This window comes from Harpia harpyja, chromosome 15 (assembly GCF_026419915.1).
Source record: "Harpia harpyja isolate bHarHar1 chromosome 15, bHarHar1 primary haplotype, whole genome shotgun sequence".
In the NCBI taxonomy this organism is placed as follows: domain Eukaryota; kingdom Metazoa; phylum Chordata; class Aves; order Accipitriformes; family Accipitridae; genus Harpia; species Harpia harpyja.
This window is the reverse complement of record NC_068954.1, coordinates 24,629,574-24,653,513: the sequence shown is the minus strand read 5'-3', so window position 1 is coordinate 24,653,513 and position 23,940 is coordinate 24,629,574. Positions and strand designations below refer to the sequence as shown.

Below are 23,940 nucleotides of genomic sequence, written 5' to 3'. Positions count from 1 at the left end.
CCATATTACAAGTATTGCTGTAAGTTCTTGTCTTCATGTAAAAAAGGCCACCAATATGTTATTAAACATAGAAGATGTCAACGGACAACATTTATTACACTTTAAAATGTATTTGTTTTCATTTATCTTGATCAAATTATTTTTTCATTTTCATTTCATGCTGTCAAGACTTAATACCTTTTCTTGGTCAAGTATTAAAAAACAGTGCTAGCCTTCAGGGATATTTTGTGCTCTGCTTTTGTTATGAAGTGCTGGGACACAGTTCTATCATGTTTTCTCAAGCTCTTTGATACAATGCTGTTATTTTTGTTCAAGATACATCAATTTTAGTGAAGATTAAACCTGAACATGATTTATCCAAATCAATGCCCCCCACTCCAGACTGCATTACAAAGTCTCATTCTGCAGCACTATGAGATAAAATAATATAATGCAAATGTCAGAATTTGTGCTAAATATAATAAATGCATACTGTGCTTGTACTTTGGGGGATATTCTACAGTATTTTATGATATATTGCATCTTTACACTTATTTGTATAAACACATGGAAATCATGATAAAAAAATATGGCAATATATTATTGTGATCTTCCTTACAATTTCAAAATCAGAACTAATGTGATTGTCTATATTTCTAAAATGTTCAGTGATTATACTTTGCTTTTAAGGCTTATGTGTAGTAATATATAAACAAAACAAAACAAAAAAAAAAGAAATTGCAGGAAGACAAGAACATTCTTTTGTTAATTAGCTAAAAAAAGCAGAAGTAAACCTGTAACTCCACCTAAGGTTTTTTGCAGGTTTCATTGACATGTAAGTCAAATTTGCACTGTTCTTGTATCTTACAATCTACTTTACTTAGTCACTGGCCCAGATTGTCTGAAGAATGTTTTACACTGTATTTAAGTTTCTAGCTGATATCTTCATGCATCTAAATGAATAAGAATTTGAACAAGAAAGTCATTGAGCACACTTATTTGGAAGCAAGCTAGCTTATTTAAAACTGGTCTAAAAGTATTTGAAATTTATCTGTAAAGCCATTCTTCCTTTTTTTTCTTTTATTGACAGCACATTTTGCTATTAAGTAAAATAAAAATTATCTCTCTGGAGTAAGTTATTTATACATAATACACTATGATTTAAAAGTAAGTCATATAGTACTGCAGAAGGAAAACTGCAGCTACCCTTTTCTACTATTCTCTTTACATTTTAATGGAGTTTTTGCAGAATCTCCTCATTGTATATTCATTATAGATGATGCCTAAGCAAACTGACAGAAACTGTTCTGTTTACCCATATATAATTTGAATTAGATCCAAATAATGGCTTGTGCCCCAATGTGTTCTTACAGGGCACTATTACCTGCATATTTGAGCAGATTGCTGTATGGTTTTGAGACTAATAAGCAGAGATTATCTTCACTGATTCTGGTATCATTTTTGACGAATGTAGGTCAAGAACAGCTCTACTCAAATGCTTACAGGTGCAAAGATGTAAAATCAAGGTAGGTGATATAAGAAACAAGCCTGTAATCCTTAAAGCCAATCATATTTACCACTTGCTCTTAATACAGATAAATTTCATGACACAGAATGGCACAGGATGAAAATAAATATATTAATTATCACTGGGATATGAGGGACGTTTTCAACATAAGTATAGGATTAGAGAAAGTACATTCAGGTGTGGGAGATTAGATTTTAAAGCTGAGGTACGTAGACTTTTATTACCAAAAAGATTAAATATGTAATTAGGTTTTATGTTGTGCTTTTTATTTTTGGAAATTTAAACTATGAGAAGCATTGCTGAATAAGGCTCAAAATGTATGTGCTGTCATCACTATCATTATTCTTATGGCTTTTGGGAGAAATTATTTTGTTTTCTCACCATGATTGCTAATAGAATATTAATATTTAATATAGTTAAATGCAAATACCTTCATAAGTAATTTTACTAAAAGTAATTTTACTGTTTCAGTTTATAACATTAAGACGACTCTCCTATATAGTTGTGGTGGGTTGACCTTGGCTGGCTTCTTGGTGCCCACCAAGCTGCTCTCTCACTCCCCCTCATCATAGGGACAAGGGGAGAAAATAAGATTAAAAAGCTCATGGGTCGAGATAAGGACAGAGAGGTTGTTCACCAATTACCCTCACGGGCAAAATAGACTCAACTTGGGGAAGATTAATTTATTGCCAGCTAAAAATAGAATAGGATGGTGAGAAACAACAATAAAAACTTTTTCTCAGGCCTGACTCTTCTACATCCTATCCCACCAAGCGGTGCAGAGTGTGGGGAGTATGGGCTGCAGCCAGTTCAATAATAGCTCTTCTCTGCCACTCCTTTTCTCACACTTCTCCCCTGTTCCAGTGCTGGGTCCCTCTCTTGGGATACAGTCCTTCATAAACTGCTTGAATGTGGGTCTTTCCCATAGGCTGCAGTTCATGTCTCCTTTCCTTCTTATTTGTGGCCAGTAAATTACAAAGTTTGGTGTCACATGCTAATGTTCTTACTACTCCTTAGACAGTAGGTAATTCAAATCTCTCCAAAATAACAAGATTGTTTCTTTTTCTGGTTTAAATTTTCATTTATTTTCTGGCTCAAAAATACACATTCTAGTTTAATACAAGATTACTTAAGTTTTGTCACATTTAGAATATTATCGCAGTATTTATTGGAAAAAATGTGAGATAAAACACAAACAGGTATGATGAACTTCTGAAAGCTAGCCTATTTGTGAGGTAATCATTTAAACAATTTCCTTTTAATAGACTGAGGTATTAGATGAAGTGATAGGATGATATTTCAACATGAAAATCCTTATCTATTCTGTTTATTTCAACGGGGCTAGAATTTCAGCATTGAATTTTAGTTTACTAGTGTAATACAGTGAATTATTTAGAAAGCAATTTGTTTCTTATTTCAAAAGTACACTTGGACCAACAAGCCATGTAGTTGTATATTTTAAACATGCAGTAGGAAGAAAAGCTTGGGGAAAAATGCAACTGTGAAAGTTAGTTTAAGCTAATCTGGAAATTATGAATGCCAAAATTTCATATTCATAATTTTTTCTTATTCATAGTTTAAATACCAGGCAAACTTATTTGCATGTTTTTATTATGAATTAAGTTAACCTCAATATATTTAAATTTCTTTGTACTATATAACATTATCTAAAATCTATCCAGAGTTATATAAAACCTTGGTGTTATGACAATGCAATGTCCATGTAATATTACTACACTTTTATTACAAGAATATACATTCAGCCATAGTTCATTCATTTTCATCAAGTACATAAAAAATCTTGTATAAATATATATAAGCAGTTTATATGCTTTATCATTTTAAATAAGAGGTTTTCTATATGAGCAGGCTCCTTCTTATGACATCAAATGCTTCAGGATACAAGGGATACCATTCATTTGGCCATCCTCAGGTGTCTATTACTATATGAGATGCTCAGGTATTCAAGATGTCCATGCAAGGCTAGGAGGTACGACACAGGAAAATCCATATCTTTCTGGAGAGGCAGTTAAAAGTCAGGCAGGATGTAGAGGCATCTTATATGACAGAATATATCTGAGTGTGGGCATCTGAATTTAGCCCAAAGAAGGATACACTATATCCTGGCTTACTGCTTGCTTTTCCTCTAAAAGTTCATTCCATAAATATGATCTTCCATTACACAGTAACATACCTGCTTTATCAGAGTTTCTAACTTGGCTCACTATGGCTCAGACCATGCCATTTTCTATTCTGAATAGCATTAAACAGTAGTTGAACTCTAAGATTGTATAGATTTCTAGCAAATTAATTCCACTGATATGTTTTATTTTTCTGAGGCATTTACTTCTATAAATATTTAGGCATCTCTCTGTACCTCCAGAGGCTTTCCAGTATTCACTTCAATTGCCTGGTTGCTCAATACAGTGTGATGCCAAGATCCATCACCCTTCTAAATGAAATAGTTTGTGCCCTTGGAACTATTTTTCCATAATAACAAGAAACCAACAAACTGAAGTACTCCTCAGAGAAAACAGGTGCTTATGGACCTTTCTGCTACTGTTGGCAGACTATTAGTACTGAAGGAAACTATATTTAAAATTAGTTTCATAGCTATAGAATGCATGAACTATAGGCTTTACCCAACATGTTCAGCCAAAAATAACATTTGAGTTAGAAATACTTAGTTTGGTTATAAGGATATAGATTTCCCATAATGAATTTTTGTTTAAGGTCATGAACACGAACACTACTTTGTTATTTTATTACTGTTATCTCCTGGATATTCCACTGGCCAACACATCATTACAAAGGCATATGAATTCCCTCAATGTATCTTGTACAAAGATGTTTGAATCGGGACATATGGAATTCATTAGATTTTTTTTAATATCTACCTTTTCTGAAGTTTGGATGTTTGTCATATTTTGTTCATGTTTTACATGAAGTTGAAGTAAGAAAAATTAAAATGTCAGGAAACTCTTGAGGAATTATGCTGTTAAATAAGTAATTTTCAAGGACCTGAAATGAATTGCCTGAAGTACTACACGATAATAGCAGAACTGAGATCTAACTCTCCAGATTCCTACCTAGGGCTCTGTCTAGAGAAAGATCTGTGTTAGTATAAATGGATGTGCACCTTTCATACGCAACCACTTCTTAATGTAGCCCTTTACTTCTTGCGCTCTATCAAGCCAGATATGCACTTTGGATTAATTAATAAAATTTACCTATTCTTTAAAGACTGTAGGAAGTAACACAACAGTCAAACAGGGTAAACTAAGTATGTTTCTCCTGCTTAAATTTCTGGGCCAAAAAAATTCCTGTGCTCATTTAACAAGTAAAATTGTCAGCGCTTATTTAAATTGGAGCTCTTATCTGGTGATTCATGTATTCTTAGTAGTTTGTATATAACTTGTTTTTAACAAATGCTAACTGGGAGCTTTTCATTTTCAAATTTAAAGAACAGTATTTTCAGACTTTGTTTTGAACAGCAAATCTAAAAGTATTTCTTTAATTTTTATCATTGCTGTGTCTTTTCCACAAGCGGGTGCTGCTCACCATTTTAGAAAAAGTCTTAAAATGTTTTGAAAAAGATCTCCAAAGATATAAGCACAGTTGGGATTATTTTTCATGAATGGCAAGAAAAGGTAGTAATGAATGCATGCTTTTTTGCCTTCTTTTTCATTGTTCTGTTAAAAAAATTATAATAGTGTATAGTGTTTCTTTAAAGCTTATACTTCCATATTTGTTTCCTACTGATATTCTGACAGTTGGAGCAACAACAGAAGCAAAAATGAAAGCCGTATACTTGGCATTTTCCTTTGGCAGAAAATGAGAAATAGAAGAACATGCTACTATACCAGAGAATTGTCTTTAAAATTGTCCAAAAGTTATGAATTAAAATCTTTTAGAGTGAACATATGAATGATTGTTTGTCTCTTCTTGCAATTCTGCTTTTTATTGTTTTGATTTTCTCTTTCAGACTTAAATCAAGCTGATTGATAATTCATTTAAAATATGGCTCACATAAATTAGTGAAACATTCCTTGGGCTTTGGTATTTGACTTAAAAATTAACTTTTAATGCTTTATACTATTCTGTGTATTTAGAAATGGCAACATATTTATATATATATAAAACAAACCAAAAAGAGAGGAAGGAAAATGTCTTAATAGTGAAGATGGTAAACTGAAACTTGACATGGTATCTAGACACTTGCTGAAGATTAAAATCTAACATGGCAACAAGCTTCTCATCTGACTGACTAACAGACTGTGGTAGCTCTGTTAACTCCGAAATCATCATTATGGGTTTTTTTAAATGGCACTTCATAGTAACAAGAATTTTATTATTCTAATTTTTGCAGTTAATTCTGTATTTTTTTCTAATTGTAGCTTCCAACCACTCTCTGTCCATTCTTACTATATATATACATTATCAGAAAGTTCTTCCTTATAGGACTATTCTAAGATCAGTGTCAAACCACTTCTTAACCTTCACTGCAAAACCAAAATGAACTGATTTTCTTAAGATTAGTGCTATTATTTTCTTTTAAAGTTCTCAAATTATTCTGCCTTAGTTAACTTGCTGAGGAATGACTATGTTGGTTATGGCAAGTATATTCAATGTAGAGGATACAGAAAAGCTATGTTATCATAGGCAATCCAAAGAATGAAAAGTGATGGGGAAAAAGACAATCTGTGTTTAGTTACCTGAGAAATGTTTGGGGCATAAGGTAGGCAGCTGGTGATACTTGTTATAAAACAAAGTGTTGGATTTGAAAATTATGATTTTTTTTTTATTATTATTATTGTGATTATACTGTTATTTTTTCTTTCTTTTTAAAACAGTATCAGCACATTTTATTTTACATTATTACTATTATTTGATTTATTATTACTGTTATTTGCTTTTAATTTTTATTCAATTTCCACCAGGTGTGGTTATTAGGTTTATTTTCAAGTCATTAGTGTGGGCTAAAATGAAATTAAGTTCCTGAGAATGAGAAATATAAATCATAATGCCAATATTGAAAAATAAGCAAATTTCTTTTTATAATTGCTTATTAATTAACTGCAATTGTTGGATAAAGGTAGTACCAAAAGCCTTCAACATTTCTTCAAAATAAGAAAAAGAATAATCCAAGTGTTTTCAGTAAATTTGCTGTCACTCAACAAAAACTGGAGGAATTAAAATTTTGCAGGACAGGCCCTTCTTTTTGGCCTAAACTTTATTTTGTCTGTTTGGAGACAGCCTATTTCAACCTGGGAGTTATGAGTTATTAATTTTGCATCTTATTAATTGCAGCTGTACCTATGCCAAATTATGAATAATACTGCTGTGATTAATGGTTTACCTTTTAAGGGCTTTGAGGCAAAAGAAATAACTTGTTTCATAATGAATATGAAAAAAAAAAAAGAAATGCTTTGCTGTCTTTCACTTTATAAAATTCAATCTCAAGAGTATCAGCTACTCTATCATTTCACTGGTTTAAGAGGAAAATTGGTCATTAGGTATTCCATATTTAAAAACAATTTATGTTTTCTAAATTAATAACAGTTTTACTTTTTTTTTATATCTGAGATGAAGTATCTTCACTAAATGTCAAGCAAATTTCTTGGTAGGATGAAAATGTGCATAGACACAATGTTGTTTACCTTTAATGGTTTAAAATAATGCTGAAACATCTTTACTGTCTGGAAAACAGCAGATGATCTACAACTGGAATACAATTTATGTCTAACTTCGGAAGCTCTTGGTAACTACAATTTCATTATCTGGATGCAAAATTTTCTATGAGTGACATTATACATACCCATGATTTATGTTGGGCACAGGCATTTATGCCTTCAGGTACAACTTGTGGGTTGAGATAAATGCAATTTAATAGGTAAAGCAGAACCTGCGCGCACAAGCAAAACAAAATAAAGAAATCGTTCACTGCTTCCCATGGGCAGGCAGGTGTTCAGCCATCTGCAGGAAAGCAGGGCTCTATCACGCCTAACGGTTACTGGCGAAGACAACAACCATAACTCCAAACTTTCCCCCTTCCTCTTTATTCCCCCAGCTTTTATTGCTGAGCATGACATAGTATGGTGTGGGATATCCCTTTGGTCAGTTGGGGTCAGCTGTCCCAGCTGTGTACCCCGCCAGCTCCCTGTGCCCCCCAGCCTCCTTGCTGGTGGGGTGGGGTAAGAAACAGAGAAGGTCTTGGCTCTGTGCAAGCACTGCTCGGCAATAACTAAAGCATCCCTGTGTTAATCAATGCTGTTTTCAGCACAAATCCAAAACATAGCCCCATACTAAATACTATGAAGAAAATTAGCCAAAACCAGTACAGGCAGTCACCAGTTTCACACTATTTAGTGGATCACGTTAACAAAGATGATGGTTATAGGGGATTGGATTCAGGTTCTAATTAAGACAGCACTTTGTTGTCTTCAGATACATTAGGTCGTTAGGCTTCTACTTTAGTTACTGGCATATGAGGAAGTAAATGTAGCAAATATTTAGTGGCTAGCAAGCAGCATAGCTCTACGGGGTCCATTAACTGTGTCTGCCACATCTCTCCTGTGAACACCTAAAATGTTAGACAGTTCATAATATGTTGTTTAATAAAGTTGTAGTTTAATTAAACATTTTCTCTGATGTTTTTTGTTTCAGAATTTCTTTATTGTTTTCATTGGTGACTTAAGGGAACTGAAACCCAGTTACAAATTTACATTCTTGCAAAAAGAGATGCCTAAGAGCTATATTTATAATAAATTCTCATTGTTCCCATTATTTAAAAATGTTCTGTGTTTGTATGATCCTGAGAAGAGAGAGAGAAGTGCTGTTACTTTCTTAAAGAATCTTTGCAGAAAATGTCTTTAATGTTGTGTTTAAAAAAATCCCTCATATTTTAGAAAATGTTCCCGTACCTGTATTTTCTTCATGCTTACTGTTGCCATGGTCTCAGTATTGTGGTCATACTTCTATAAGGCATTCCTCTGTATTTATAACTTGTACCTAAAAATAGTGATTATCCTCTGATCACACTAATCTGATATGGACATTCTTGTGGTTTTTTGAGTTGCTGAAAAAGAGATGTCTGGAGTTCAAATTTAATCATCCATAGAATTTGTGCATAAGAGTTACCTAGTTTTATTGCTATTTCTAGTCAATGAGTTATGTTTCCTCTTCCACAGGATTTTGGGCATAGTCACAGTGACTCTTAAGACTTGAAGGCATATCCCTGTAGGAGAGGTGGGCTAGGGAAAGAGCACATTTTTTAAAGTTTTAAGGAACACTGGCTCCGTGTATGTATTCTCTAATGCTGGATTCATCTTTTGAAATTGCTTCTATATTATGTTGTTCTTTAAGTGAAATAGATGCTCCACAACCTTGTTTAAAGCTCTAGTTTAATCATCTGGCTCATTTCTACTGAAAAGTTTAAAAATATTTAATAATCTGAAAGACTATAGTAATATTTCCATGTTTGTGCCTGTATCAATGGCTTCTTTCACTTCCAAATCCCTTTGAGCATGTGGTGTTTGTAAAAGAAATGACAGTCAGGTTCATTTGCATGATCATGTTACTTTTAAAGTTTACATAGCAGCAGGGAGAAGATGCAAAGTAGGAAAATACTATTATATGTGAAGCTAATATGTCAATGAAATGGAGTAACCTGCAACAGTTGTAAACACCTTTCATCCAAAGCCTTTGTAATGAACACATTTTCTATTTATAATTTTAAAACTTCAAGGATCCTGAATTCTATTTCCCTGTTCTTCATATATTTTACTGTAGTTTTACTGAGGCAACAAACTGTCTCATTTCATTTTCTCATCTTTAAGAGAAGCTCCTTCAAGGAGGCCCTGTTTCTTTCTTTTTTTCTTTTTTTTTTTTTTTTTTTTTTGTATAAGACACATTTCCACTAGCACATATGTTTTTCTGAAGTTGTTTGCTTGATCTGCTTGTAAATATAAGAGACATCTTACAGGTCGTTCTCTTTTCTGCTTGTATCTTAATACAAAATTTACTGCTCTCATTTTTTACTTTGTATTTACCATAATGCATAAATTTCTAACATATTTAAAAGACAATAAAACAGGTCTTATTAGTAATGAAAAGAACATGTACACCTAGGCATTTAGGAAATGTCACATTGCTGTGTTCCCTACTGCTTCTTCCAGGAAGAATGTCCATACAGAAATTTCTGTTAGTACAACTCTGGTGCTGCCTTTCCCCATTACTTGCTATAGCAGTTATGCTAGCAGAAATATAAAGTGTGCGTGTGGCTAGGATAAAGGAAAATGCTTCTAAGGAAAAAGTAATTATGACAGAAAATTCACTTGCAGAACTTCCATATTGGTACCTCCTTAGGTGTCTCGTATTTTTAAGCTTTTTTGTTTTCACAGGCTATTTACCTAACTATAAGTAACCATTCTGAGTTGCTTATAAGGGAATTTTGACTCATACATTTCAGAAAGCAAACAGGATCATTCTTCTGTAAGAAGTATATTTGATCATCCAGAAACAAATATAATAGGTTTGGAAGTAATTTTTGTGTTTCCAATTTTTCTTAATGAAAATTATTTTATTTATTTTAATCAGTTCAAAGTAAGCATATTTAATGATGATGATCAGATTAGTATTACTGGATTTTTTTTTAATTGCAAAACAACATTAAATCTGGAGAAGCGTCTCAGAGCTGCTTTTTCTCCCCCAGTATATAAATCAATATTATTTAACCACATATGAGTATATTGTTCTTGCTGATATTAGTTCAATCCTTTAAAGTTTTTCCCACGCTGTATTCATATCTATATCCATACAAAACTGTCTTATGTTCGTTCGTTCTCAAAAATAAACTGACAAAAAACCCTCCCTCCATCTAACAAATCTTAAAAATTCCTCTGATGATTCAGAGCTTTATCTACAGAGGAACTAATTTTATCTAAATATATCTATGTAAGCATTAGTGTCCCATAGTCCTCCAAACTCCCCAGGGAGTCAATGGAAAGGGTAACTCTAAATGGCAGTTTGGTCTGCCTTAAGACAGGTAATGTGACTTGCGTTCTGGGTGCCGTTTTCTGTCCACTCACTGTAGAAGGAACCATGATTAGACTGTGTGCTTAATGTTTACATGGTAAAATTTAGGTTTTATGAATCATACTAAAGGAATTTAAGTTAGACCTCTTAACTCTCAATCATTTGAATGTCTTTCCAACACATTTTATGTGTTAGCATAGAATAACAATTAACTTGGAAGTGAAGAAAACAAGATTTCGTTTAACAGTGTCTAATATTTCTTCACACACAATGTATTTCCCATAAAGAAACTTTTCTTGTGACATTTCCTATATGCTTAACCAGGTCTTTAAATCTTTCATTTATGGTTTATATCCAATTACTTTTTTGTAACTTACTTTGTTATTAAAGAGGTGAACATTCACATTTGTTTTTAAATTGTAATGTAAAAGAGTTTGTGAGTCTAACCAAATGGAGCATATTTAAATAATACATTACCATATTTTCTCAAGGAATATTCTATCAGGTTTCGTCCCCCACATAAAATAAAAATTGTATTAAAAGTCTTGTATACATAGTTATTTTTATTGCCAGAAACAACTCTGCTTTTATGCTTCTACATATTTTTCTTGCTTTTCTTTGGCTTTATTATTCTTGATTTAGTAACGAAATTTTGCATGTTAACCACTGTTATAATCTGGGTATACTAGAAAGTACATCAGGAGCAGATGGAAATGCATATTATTTTATCTACAGCATATTGCCTGAAACTCTTGTGATTATTGAAACATAATGTAGATAATGCAGTACACTTTATCTCAACATCTGGCAGGTCTACAAAATATGCTGTAAAGGACCTGTATTAGATCACAAAACAAAACCTCTGACCAAAGCTCTGTCAAAATAATTATACAGATATTTGTGTCACTGATGTTTTTCATAACTATGGATATCCTAGGACCATTTAGCTTTTCTTTAAACCTCCTTCTCTTTTGCCTTTTAATGACACTCCTGTAAATATTAACTCCACTTTTAAACAAACAAGGGGTCTTTGTCCTGGAGTCAATTCTACCATACTTTTAAAAACATAAACATACAAATAGCAGAGATGGCAAAGCAAGGTGTGAGAAGCAAGACATGAATTCATAGCAAGAGGCAATACATGATCTGAAATCAATGGGCATTTTATTGAAAACAGGCTTTTTGGGGGGTTAGAAACTGAAGTAACATCGTTCAATGTAAGCCTCATCTGCTCTAGTAGTGTAAGTTCCTCTCTGAAGTTTATAGGACTAGACTCTTCCCCTTCCAACATGGAGAAATGAGATGTGCTGGCTTTCTTTTTTAACATTGAGAAAGTTTAAACAACTAGCTTAGCTTGGATGCTGCCTTTTTACAGGGCTAAAATTTGGATGAGATGAATTCTGCCTTGATGATCACATAGAAATAAACTTAAGTGGATGGAAACCATTGCTTTTTCACATGTTGCTGCCAAAATAGCAGCATAATATGGCTGATGCAGAAAGCCCAAATCTGACCCAAATACTGGTTTTAACCACAAAACAGAAGAGAAATTAATTGCATTTTCATACAATGGCTGAAGTTGTGTTAAAGTCTGCCTAGGGTTATCTGCAAAACTTAGTATAAAGGTAAAATGAGTAATTTTGCAGAAAATCACTGTGACTCACTGCACAAGTTGTCTGGAGAAACCTTGGTATCAAAATACAAAAAGGTACAATGTACATATGTATACATACATATAACCTGCAACTACTTCTCACCAATACAGAACTCTAAAAAATGCTTGTCTTAGAAGTGTTCTTGTGTACAAAACTAAATCCATTTTCATACTTTATTTTATCTTATAAAATTACAGTTTCAGTAAATTAGAAATACTTTTTCAAGCAACTCTGAGGGATACATTTTTAATTTTCTGGGCAATTCATGATTAGACATGGAGTGAAATCATAGTTTAGTGTTCATAATTTATGCAAGGAAATACCTGCTTTTGTATTTCTGTGCACCAGCCTCCTCCACCTTTTTAAGAATTGATAGTTCATACCTGCCATCTTGTTATTGTATTGTCGAGAAGGTTTTAATTTCATATACTTCCAGTATTATGCTATGTAATTTTTATATAATTATTATAGTAAAAAAATTTACTGATGTTAATAATAACTTTACAATAATAAGAACAATTATCACCGGTTAGAGGTGATTGGCATCTTTAGTATATGATACCTCAAAAACACTATGGCAAGGACTTCCTTCTTGGAGACAGAAGTTTCTCCACTTCTGCTTTTTATATATATCTTTCGCAAATCAAGTAATACTAACTGAAATCATGAGTGAATGCTTCATGACTTGATTTATGGTAACCAGCTAATTTGTTTGAAGACTAGAACAGATCAGATAACCTGTGGGTATGTCTTGAAATAACTGTCTTATTTAATTTTAATAGGTCATAAAGCTTGCTTTTGAAGAGTTTGAACTGGAAAGAGGCTATGATACTCTTACTGTTGGAGATGCTGGAAAAGTTGGTGATACCAGAACAGTGTTGTATGTGTGAGTACAGAATTTCAAAAATTTTCCTTGGAAAATTGTTGTCATATGTTGTTTCTTCTGGATCATGAGATATCTATTTAACTTTGTAATTTTAATGTATGTAATTTGTTTATATAATGTAAGCTTAAAATTCAATTACTGTCAGAGAAAATTGTTCATTACAAAATTCACTCCAGATCTTTGGTAGCATCTTTATAGGCTTTAATATCAGAGACTAAAAACTGCAGAGAACAGAGATTTTTTTAAAAGCAAAACTTCTTTTAAAAAACAAGTACTATCTGTATAACTCTAATTGTATTCACAAGCAATTAAAGGAATAAAAAAAAAGACTTGGATTTCAGCAAACAGAAATTACAACTTGTGTAAAATAAATAACCCATTGATTAATTTCAGAATTTTTATACTTAAAATTGGATTTGTGAACAAAATTTTCATGAAAGCATATAGGCCACTCTTCAGTAAAGTTAAACATGCTTCATGGATTAATATAATACAATATAATATATTATATATAATATAATATCTGTAGAAAGTGTAGGAACTTAAAAAAATCTGAAGGAAAATTCCAAACTAGATAGCTAATCTTAAGATACAGGTCTTTAATACTGTCTGGGCTAATGGAAAGAATAGAATCCTGTACAGATTGATTGATCTCATCTACCTTAACCACCTCAGTTTGGTTGCATATGCTCATTTTCCTTCCTTCATAATGGGAGCTTGTGGTCACAAGATATTTTGGTTGTAGCTTTTAGAGGGTTAAGTTAGCATATGAATCCTGATCACTGAACACAAAACAAAATTACAGGGTTAAATTCACAGTGACTAAATAAAAGAAACTAGCAGCATTTATTTCATAATAACATTACTTGACATTGCATAGAAATCTACTGAATAAAGATAATATTGAACACATTTGATAAAAAGAATCCATCATCATTTTACATTTTGAGGTTTTTTTTATCCATATAAATTATTGAAATGTTTATTTGACATAATTATAACAAATAAGTGCACTTAATACCCACACAATTTATTTTAAATTAATTAGAATATTTTTGGAGGGACAAGTCTGAGGACAATAACTTCATTATGTGTATTTGTTTATGAATTTATAATATTTATTAATGGCTATTTTCTGAACTATGATATCAAAGTACATAAATAAACCTAGTTTAATTTGTCTTAAAAGCTAACACTGGAAAATTATTGGATTATTTGCGTGATGCGTGTGTTTCTTGTGTTGCAATACCAAGTAGCTGCTACTGAGTAAATTGAATTCCATGTTCTGAGTACCTGAGAAAGAAAATAAGAACAAAATCCTGTGTTAAGAGCTTAGACTTCAAGCTAACAAGAAAAGACTTGAGCTGGGAGTGAGAATTTCAACACCCATGTTTATTTTTTCGTGTATTTTGCAGACCAATTAAATATTGCAACAGTCTTTCTGGGGATGTTAATTTAACTGCTTGTGACAGACAAAAGGATTTGTACTTTTTCTTTTCTTTATTGGGATACATTTTGGCTTACAGGGATCCCCAAACTCCTTCAGAGTCAAGTTTTTGAACTTAGTAAATTTGGTACCCCATATTGTTCATTCTATTTGTTACACTGTGAGTATTTCACATATCAAAGTTTGCCTTTTTAAAATTACTTATCGAGTAATCGTCAAATCTGGGGTTTTTTACCTTTCCATTTGAAGGCATTTAGCCTGTGCCCACATACCCCACATTTCTTTTACATGACTGACTAAAATAAATAAATAAATAAATAAATAAATAAAATAGTCTTAGCTCATATTAATTGCTATTTTTGGTATCTTAGGAAGGCAGGCCCCCATAATCCCATCACCTCATGTAACTATTCATCACTTCACTAACATTTTGAAGATCACTGTAGCAGACATTCACTTCAGAATCTATCATTGGCATTTCTGGCACTAGTACAATGTTCTCACTAAAGACATGCAGTACTTCTTCTCGCCCTTCCTTCAGTATGATTTTTGACTAAAATAGCGACTATTTTATCTTTATTACTCTACAGCCTATCACTTAGAATTACAGTACAGTGTTGGTCCTTCCATCTTCACTGTAAACTGTATCTTTGATGAAAATGAGGTCTATGCAATTAAATTTATCTGCCTTTTGGGTTGCAATACTTTGTACATTAGCATTACCCTGAAAATCATTTGAGAAAGTAAGTGATTAATAGCTTCTTATGTACAGTGGAAATACAGGAAGGCCCAAGTATGAAACTACAGCATCACAATAATTAGTAATTAATCTGAATTTCTGTGATGACACTGTTTTTGCAGTTATTAAACACTGGATTGTATCATGCATTATGAAATACATTATATTTAAACTGCATCACAGATACGCTCCATTTCACTTGCTTTGGAGATAGGTCTTCTGTGGATGTAAAGTAAATTTCCTCATAAAACACTAGGTCCACTTGTAGACTACATTATCATGAGAAAGCTCATAACGAAATGTCAAAGTGATTTTCTTACAAAAATTTTCTATTAGTTGGTTTTAATAACTTCTGTTGTATTTAACGAGGTTTGAGCAGCACCTTGCAGGTTTTTTATTCTTCTCAGGGGAATGAAGAAGCTTATTGCAAAGACTTTTCTGGCTATATTTAATTTATAATTTCTTGGCATCTCTTAAAAAATAATATAGCTTTTCTTATGCTGAGCAAGTTTCTGTTGGCAGCTTAAATGCCAGCATTTCTGCAGAAGTTCTACAAAATATCACTGTAGAAACTCATGCATTTGATTCTAAAACTGCATAGCTTTTACAATTTAGTTTGAACTAAATACACAAATATAAATACATTTCTAAATCCAAACCTAATTTCTAAGTGATTTAAACCTTTCCCCTCCATATAAAATTGCCATGTCTGAGCACACAAGCCTCAGCCTCATGCAAAACTTTCCAGTTCTCACGCACTAGAGCCCTCAAGGTAGTAGCTCCTTCTGGGTGCTTTATTGTAAACTTAGTACTCAAACTTTACAATGAACTCAGTTATACCAAGATGTTTATAAGCCAGCCATCCAATGAACATTGGAAAGTGGCTAATGGCAGGTCAGTAAACAGGGGACCTTTAAATACTTGATGGGAAGAAGATTGAGGAAGTTGACAAGGATCACGATATATAGATGATCAGTCCTAGCACAAGCTTTCTGTAGTGTCCAAACTCTTAACCATTAGCAATTATCTGTGTAACCTCAAAGTTGTAGCACTACAACTAGAGGGGAATAGGAAGGGATACTGAAGTTTAAAAACAAGAAAAAAAATAGACTATCCAGCTCAAATTTAAATTTTGGGAGAAATTGGAAAAATAATTAGAAAAAGTCTTTTAAGTTCATGTAAAATAGCACTGAGATGGTGCAAAAAAAAATATACTTTGACGAAGAGCTGTTTATTTCAATGTAATGCATTTCTTTGACAGTGTTGTTGACATTTTGAGCAGGGATATCTTGGTTTTCAGTTTATTAAAGCAGTCTAATCTTAGTATTTATAGTAAACTTCTTAGAAAATCTTATCATCAACAGCTTTAATTAAAGGGGGATATGCTCATCAATTTTATTATTTTTAACAATTGCTTCATCTGTAAGCCTTACTTGTTGAAATTTAGCAATATTATTTTATGGGATATGTACGCTGAGATGGTTAGCTCTGGAAATACAGCAATACAACTTATGGGAAATTAATCTAAATATGTTCAACATATAAAGTTTTGACTGCAGTTATTTCTCATATTTAACAGAATTTCACTAGAAACTAGTGACTACCCTTACAAAATAATTCACTAGTGATAATCGTGTGAAGTGAAGATTATCAGTCAGAATGTTTCTTGCAATGCCCTGTTTTCTGTTCTTAAATTTTTGTAAATTAAACACACTGCTTTAGAAAGTCTGCTTTGCTTTCAAGTTTTATGATTTATATTTTTCTTGCAGCAGTTACATTAAAACTTAATTTCTTTTTTTGAAATTATTCCCTTAAAACATGAATCTTTTAACTTTTTTTGTATAGAAAACTTGTAATTTTTTTTTCCCCTATACAAAGAGGAAATTGCAAAATAGTGGTTCAAACGCAGCTGCTTATGTCAGCTATTTCAGTACACAGACAACCGTCCGTGACAGAGAAATGCTTTTTTAGTAAACCCGTATCCTTTTCTCTTATTCACACAAAGTTTGGAAATTTACTGGGGGCTTCGAAAACAACCTACTCCTCCTTAACTGGTAAAAAACAGGCCGCCTTTTTATATATCTCAAACATTCTTGAATCTGACTTCCTAGTTACTTATTTTACTTTGCATTACTTAAAAAATTCTTCCTTCTGACTTTTTTAGAAGTTGTAAAATCTGGGAGAGAAGGTCAGTTTTGGTTTTTTGTTTGTTTGCTTTTTAATAGTGTTGGAATCTTTCTCCCTTGATTTGCTAAGTACTTGACATTACTAGTATCAAAAGAAAAATACAAATCCAAGTAAAATTAGGAACTTTTAGTGACACTTACTGCTTATCACAGCTTTAACAGTCAAACCTTCAGAGCTTTAGTTTGTGATATGGTTGCAATTAAGCACACAATAGCATAGTGACTTGTCATCTCTGAAGGACAGAACAATACTGTAAAACTGTTTCTTTAAAAGAAGAAGAAAACCTGGACAAACAATGAAAAGAGATTTACCTGAAAGAAGGAATATATGTTCACATATTGAAAACTCAAGAAGTGTTTATGATTGAATTTTAAATAAATATTTATTTTATACAATAGTTTAATGTCACAAAGGAAGACTTACTGACTTGAATGCTGTGCTTCGTTCAGCTTACTTTATTGGTCTAATGCCTCCAAAACACATTTATTTAAAATATTTTGCACAATAAAATAACAAGAAAAAAAAAAAGAAAACGCAGAAAGGAATCAAAACTTTTTTCACATTTATGTGGAATATCCTTAATTTAAATTATTACTTTATTTTCAAATTAAACATTATTAATAGTTAACATTGTAGGAAATAGATATTGTAGCAGAGGTATTTGAATACATATACATAGATGAAAAGCTCACACTGGAATTTTTCTTTGATGAAGTTGTAAGAGAAAAAAAAGCATAATGAAAATATAGGTGTTATTATATATTTTAAAAATTTATTTCAGGCCCCTGAAAATTAGATCTCAAGCCTAAAATGCAAACTTGACCCTTTTTCATAAACAAGTCAGGCTTCTCATTCTCAACTCATCACAATTAACAGAAGATTATTTTTTTCTTGTTTATTTGTGTAAAACAGCAATAAAATATTTTAGGAAATTAACATACATCTCTTTAATCCCATACTTTCCATATTTTTTAATAGTAATGTATTATTATTTTTAGGACCATGCTGCTTACATATACTCGTAGTTTGGTGCCATGCTTGTGCCATCAACATTTTGAATTCAACTATTTATTGAGATCATTTTGTGCTGCTCATGTATCCTAAACTGCACAGAAGCAAACAGCATTTCCGGTCCTGGACACTATTCTTAAAAGCCTGGCTCTAGTTTCATTTAGATAATTAAGATTAGAGAGCAAACTGGTGCAAAAAGTTTCTTTTTCTCACAGTTGTCTTTTCTGACCTGTGAGTCTAGTCTGTTCAGAGTACCGAGAAGCTTGGCTTGAGTTTGACTTCCATTACTTCATCAGTTACATCAATTTCCTCAACATTTTTAACTTCTTTCATATAGAGATAATCTAGGATTGTGCATCTCCACATGAAATGAGTTCAGCACCACCCAATCTGTCTGAATGGCTGGTCTCCAAGTCTCTGTTCTTGAACTTGCAATCTGTTTTTAAGATGATTACAGACTGGGATAAACTCTGAGTCAGCAACAGCACGTGTTGTCAGACAGACCTCCAATCCCTAAACATCCAATCTACCCTATCTGCCATCGTCCTAGTTGAAGGACATAGTTCTATATACAGGGGTATTCTCAGGGAACCCCTAATAAAAAAAAAAAACCAAAACAAAAACAAAACCAAAAAAACAACCAAAAACCCACAAACCTAGTAACTACCAAAAAAACATATTCTGCTATTTATTGATGTCGTGGTTTAACCCCAGCCAGCAACTAAGCACGACGCAGCCGCTCACTCACTTCCACCCCCCCCCAGTGGGATGGGGGAGAAAATCGGGAAAAGAAGCAAAACCCGTGGGTTGAGATAAGAACGGTTTAATAGAACAGAAAAGAAGAAACTAATAATGATAATACTAATAAAATGACAACAGTAATAATGAAAGGATTGGAATGTACAAATGATGAGCAGTGCAATTGCTCACCACCCACCGATCGACACCCAGCTAGTCCCCGAGCAGCGATCCCCCGCCCCCACTCCCCCCAGTTTATACACTAGATGTGATGTCACATGGTATGGAATACCCCGTTGGCCACTTTGGGTCAGCTGACCCGGCTGTGTCCTGTGCCAACTTCTTGTACCCCTCCAGCTTTCTCGCTGGCTGGGCATCAGAAGCTGAAAAATCCTTGACTTTAGACTAAACACTACTTACCAACATCTGAAAACATCAGTGTTATCAACATTCTTCGCATACTGAACTCAAAACATAGCACTGTACCAGCTACTAGGAAGACAATTAACTCTATCCCAGCTGAAACCAGGACAACTGATTTCTGCTTTTTTGGCTTCCTTTTTGTTTTTCTTTGGGTTTTGTTTTCTCCCTTGCCCTTCCCTTTCTCTTCCAGCAGTCTTGGCTCTCTTCCTAAATCCCTTAGACATGAACCTGAGCAAGCAATGGCACGTATTTTGGCTGGTTCCTGTCTACTGTCTATGGATAGGGCATTGGCATCTTCAAGGGAGATGACATTAAGCTGAAGGATGACTTTCTTAACTTGACTGTCTCTGTTATTAAGTTCGTAGTTTTCATTAAGCCTGTGGGAATTTAGATATATTTATTATCTCCTTCCTCTGAGAAATTTGGCTAATATTAATTAGTCAATTCAAATTATATTAGGGAGAAAACTAAGGGTCAGATGGATGTGTAGTATGAATGTATAGTTATTGTTTCACTGGGAAACATGTTTTAAAAAACCAAACACGTCTATTGGATTATTTTTATGATGAAAAATCTCTGCCTGTGTGATGTGATTATACCTTATTCTGTTTTGTTGTGGGTTTTTATTTTTTTTAATTATTATTTTATTTTTATTTTATTTGCATGCTACACAGACATTTATATACAGTAAAAGTATCCCATACTACTCATAAAGACTTAGAATTTTAGAGTTCATCTTATCTGTGTTTAGAAATTATCTATGTAGGTCTCATACATTAATGAGATTACTGTGTATAAACAGAGCCATTTAAACACTGTTTACTTGATTAGGCAGTAGGTTTACACATCTGAATAGCCATTGAGGAATTCTCGCGGGAAAACCACAGGCTTCCAGTTGTCTTCCAGTAGATCTCCAGTCAAGAGACATCAGTGAATTTTTCTTCATTGCTAAAACCCCTCAATCTTTTGTTTATAACAAAGTGCTTAACAGTTATGGCCTGGTATTTTGGTTAAGTGCTTTAACTGGAAAGATAGGTCAGAAATTAATGGTTATTGCTGTGGTTTCAGAAGGTGATCCCCAAAATGTATATATACTCTTCACCTTTTCTTTCTTTATATATCTATTTCTGCAGGCATCTCCTAAACTAGTTTTGGTTTTGTAACTCACTGTCTGGTGAGCTATCTTCCTTTTATGGGCTACCTATATTATTCATTTAAATGAATGTCACAACTTTATCAACGATTATTATTTTATCAGCAAGAGTATATCAATTTTTCTGTCCATGACCTAACATCTTTTTGAACCTATACAGTTCCTAATTAATTTGGCAAGCAACTCAAATTTTCAGACTAAGCAGCTGCTTTTTTTTCATTCTTACTATTAACACAGGTCAAACTGAATAACTTTAGCTACATATCACTGTGTCTTATCAACTTCCTTACTTATCCAAGCTAAGCTCTGTTTGTGTGTTTGTTTATGCTGAGCTATAATAGGTTTAATTTTTTCCACCTCCTTTTCTGCAGCTATGGTATCATAATACTGTCAACTACTTACTACCAGGTCATAACCAAAAATCTTCTAGACTGTATGAGAGCACACTCAGCCATTATAGCAGCAGTTCTAGATGGTCAGGCAGTAGTAATCAGTAAGACCCTAGACCATTCCACTCAGATGGGAATTTTTTTTCTCTTCAATATATCAGAGTAAGAAACCAAAATATTTTAGATATGGGATGTACAGCTTCTTGTTCATAACCTTGATGGATGAGATTTTAGATGCAAGGCAGAGGATTCCTATAGCTTGCCTCATGGTTCCTCAGTTCTGACCTTGTTTCTGCTCAGCCTCTCCTTTTATTCTGTCTTTGCATTTAAGTTGCAATAGTATTAACATCAGGTTGATTATATTTAAATAATATATTTGTGGAAGACTCCAAATACTAGATAATGTTTTCTATATAACTTCTTTCTTGAGAAGTTCTGCTTCTGGGACACCTTGTCCCAGTTTGGCGTGGTATTTGTTTTACTTATCTCACACATATTTGTTTATCATAGTCAAGGCTGAGAGTTAGAAGAAAGACAGAGAATCCAGTATGTGACCCATTTGAGCAAATAGAATCTACATAAACAAAAGAGACAAAGTCATCACTATTTCCTTACATCAACTACAGTTACTGCAGTACCTGTAGCTTCCATCCCCAAAGCTTCTGATACGTGGAGCTCTACGTGGAGTTCAAGGCAGATGTCCTCTTCTAGTGATGTTTTTTGGGTTTGTATCTGATAATAGCTTACATAGAGATATTCTGCAACCACTTTTTCTGTTGAACTTTTCCCACTACCTTTTGAAAGACTGTATAGCTATCATCAAGATCTGAACAGTTGTTCAGATACAGTACTGGAACCTGATTATGTGGTAGGCATTTTTCACCATTAAGAAGTAATCTATAGAGATTTTTTTTTTTTCTTAATCGTTCTTTGACACGCATCTTTTTGCATTAAGATACCAGAATTATATATGTACAAAGGATATTACTGAGAAGCTCTAAAGTTTTATGGTGGGATTCACCAGCTTGCCTTGTATGTGTTGTATTGAAATGTACATATCTATACATAGTTATCACACATTACTGTATGAGAATTAGCAGTTTCCCCTTAAATTTAAGAGATCATTGTGAGTTACTTGAATGGAGTAGATGAGGTTCTAGTAAGTTCTTCTGGACACATGCACTGTAAGTCAGGTAAACCAACATCCTTCACTTTCAAAAAGCATGGCAAAAAAGGCAATACTAATCTAAGCAAGTGAAAACTATTTAATTCATACAGTCCCTCACATCTCTAATAGCTTAATTGCTTAATGAAAGCGTTAGGTAGGAACAGCTTTATTAAAAGTGTTTAATCATTGTTTACTTGAATGCAGTCATTCAAAATGTATTTTTTTCTAAGACCTCACATTGCTCTTATCCATATAGAATAGTTAATTTTATCAAAAAACAGCTGATCAGAACACTAGGATAATTTATTGTAAATAGGCCTAAATATTATATTAGTAGTTTAAAAGGCTGGGTTTTTTACTACTACTACTAGTAGTAGTAGTAGTAGTAGTAGTAGTAATTTATGCCTCTGCAAATGACTTTGCAATTTATCCTACATACAGACTCACTGGATCTAGTGTTCCTGATCTTATTGTGAGCATGAGCAACCAGATGTGGCTTCATTTACAATCTGATGACAGCATTGGCTCACCAGGATTCAAAGCCGTTTATCAAGGTACGAACGAAATTATCTGTTTTAAACTCATGTTGTAACTTCGTTCACTACACCCCAACGAATTCATTTCAAATAGGCCTTCAGTCCTTTCACAAATTTAGAGTTTTGATACTGTCTCTATTGTTAATTAATTGTTAATGGAGATATGGATTTGCAAATACCCACAAAGTAACTACAAAGAATCTGAAGTAAAAATGGAAGTTATTGTTGTAATGCATTCTGCTTGAAGGTCAATACAAACTACAAATTTCTATCATATTTGAAAAAATTTAAATGTTACATTCTGTTAACCTGTGTAATTCCTTATGTTGGATATTATTTGAAAATTACAGTTAGTTTTCTCAGACTTTATTGGGGTAGTTACAAAACTTCCTTTCAAGCCTCACCAAGAATCCTGACAGACCTAAGTCAAAATTAGTATGTGACAAAAACAACAGAAGAGATATACTGTATATGATTGTGGAAATTAAGAAATTTAACCCCCAAAAAGTGATCCAAATTACCCTAGCCTCATTTGTGTTGCTACTGTCTCAAAGAGATGAGAACCTTGGCAACATAAGCATCTTTAATTTTTCTTGACCGTGAGCTTCAGTTTGATACTTTCTGAAGTTGATTCATTCTAGTAAAAAATACCTGATATCTGTTAGTATGTATGCATGTATTGATAATTTTCCATTTTAATAGGTTGCATAGACCTGTGGCTAGAAAGAGCTCTTGCTTATTAACATATGGTGTCACTTTTGGTTAGTTTCCGTGTTAATTAGTTCACCTTAAGGATAAGGACAAAACCAGTTAACACTATTTTCAATAGTTTCTTATGAGCACATATGGTGAAAATGATTTGACAGTAATTTTGTCAAAATTACTTTCATATAAAAGATGCTGCAAAACATTGAGAGACTGTTCAGTAACTGAAAGTAACTTAATTAGAAGAGTGGGAGTTCTCCCTAAACATTTTCCATAAACCGAAGCACCCTATCTAAGTGTTTCATTTCTCCTTAGTTAACTTACTGTTTCAACACGAAAACAGGCAAAATAAAGAGTGAA

General features: G+C 33.1%; 1 protein-coding gene across 1 annotated transcript in view; it reads left to right on the top strand.

Annotated features, from left to right (window-relative positions):
• The window catches only part of CSMD1 (CUB and Sushi multiple domains 1), a 1,244,186-nt gene that overhangs the window by 856,264 nt on the left and 363,982 nt on the right, over nt 1-23,940 (top strand). The window contains exons 11-12 of the mRNA XM_052809685.1: nt 12,981-13,084; nt 22,781-22,893. Coding sequence (XP_052665645.1) covers nt 12,981-13,084; nt 22,781-22,893 — 217 coding nt within the window. The remainder of the gene's footprint in view (nt 1-12,980; nt 13,085-22,780; nt 22,894-23,940) is intronic.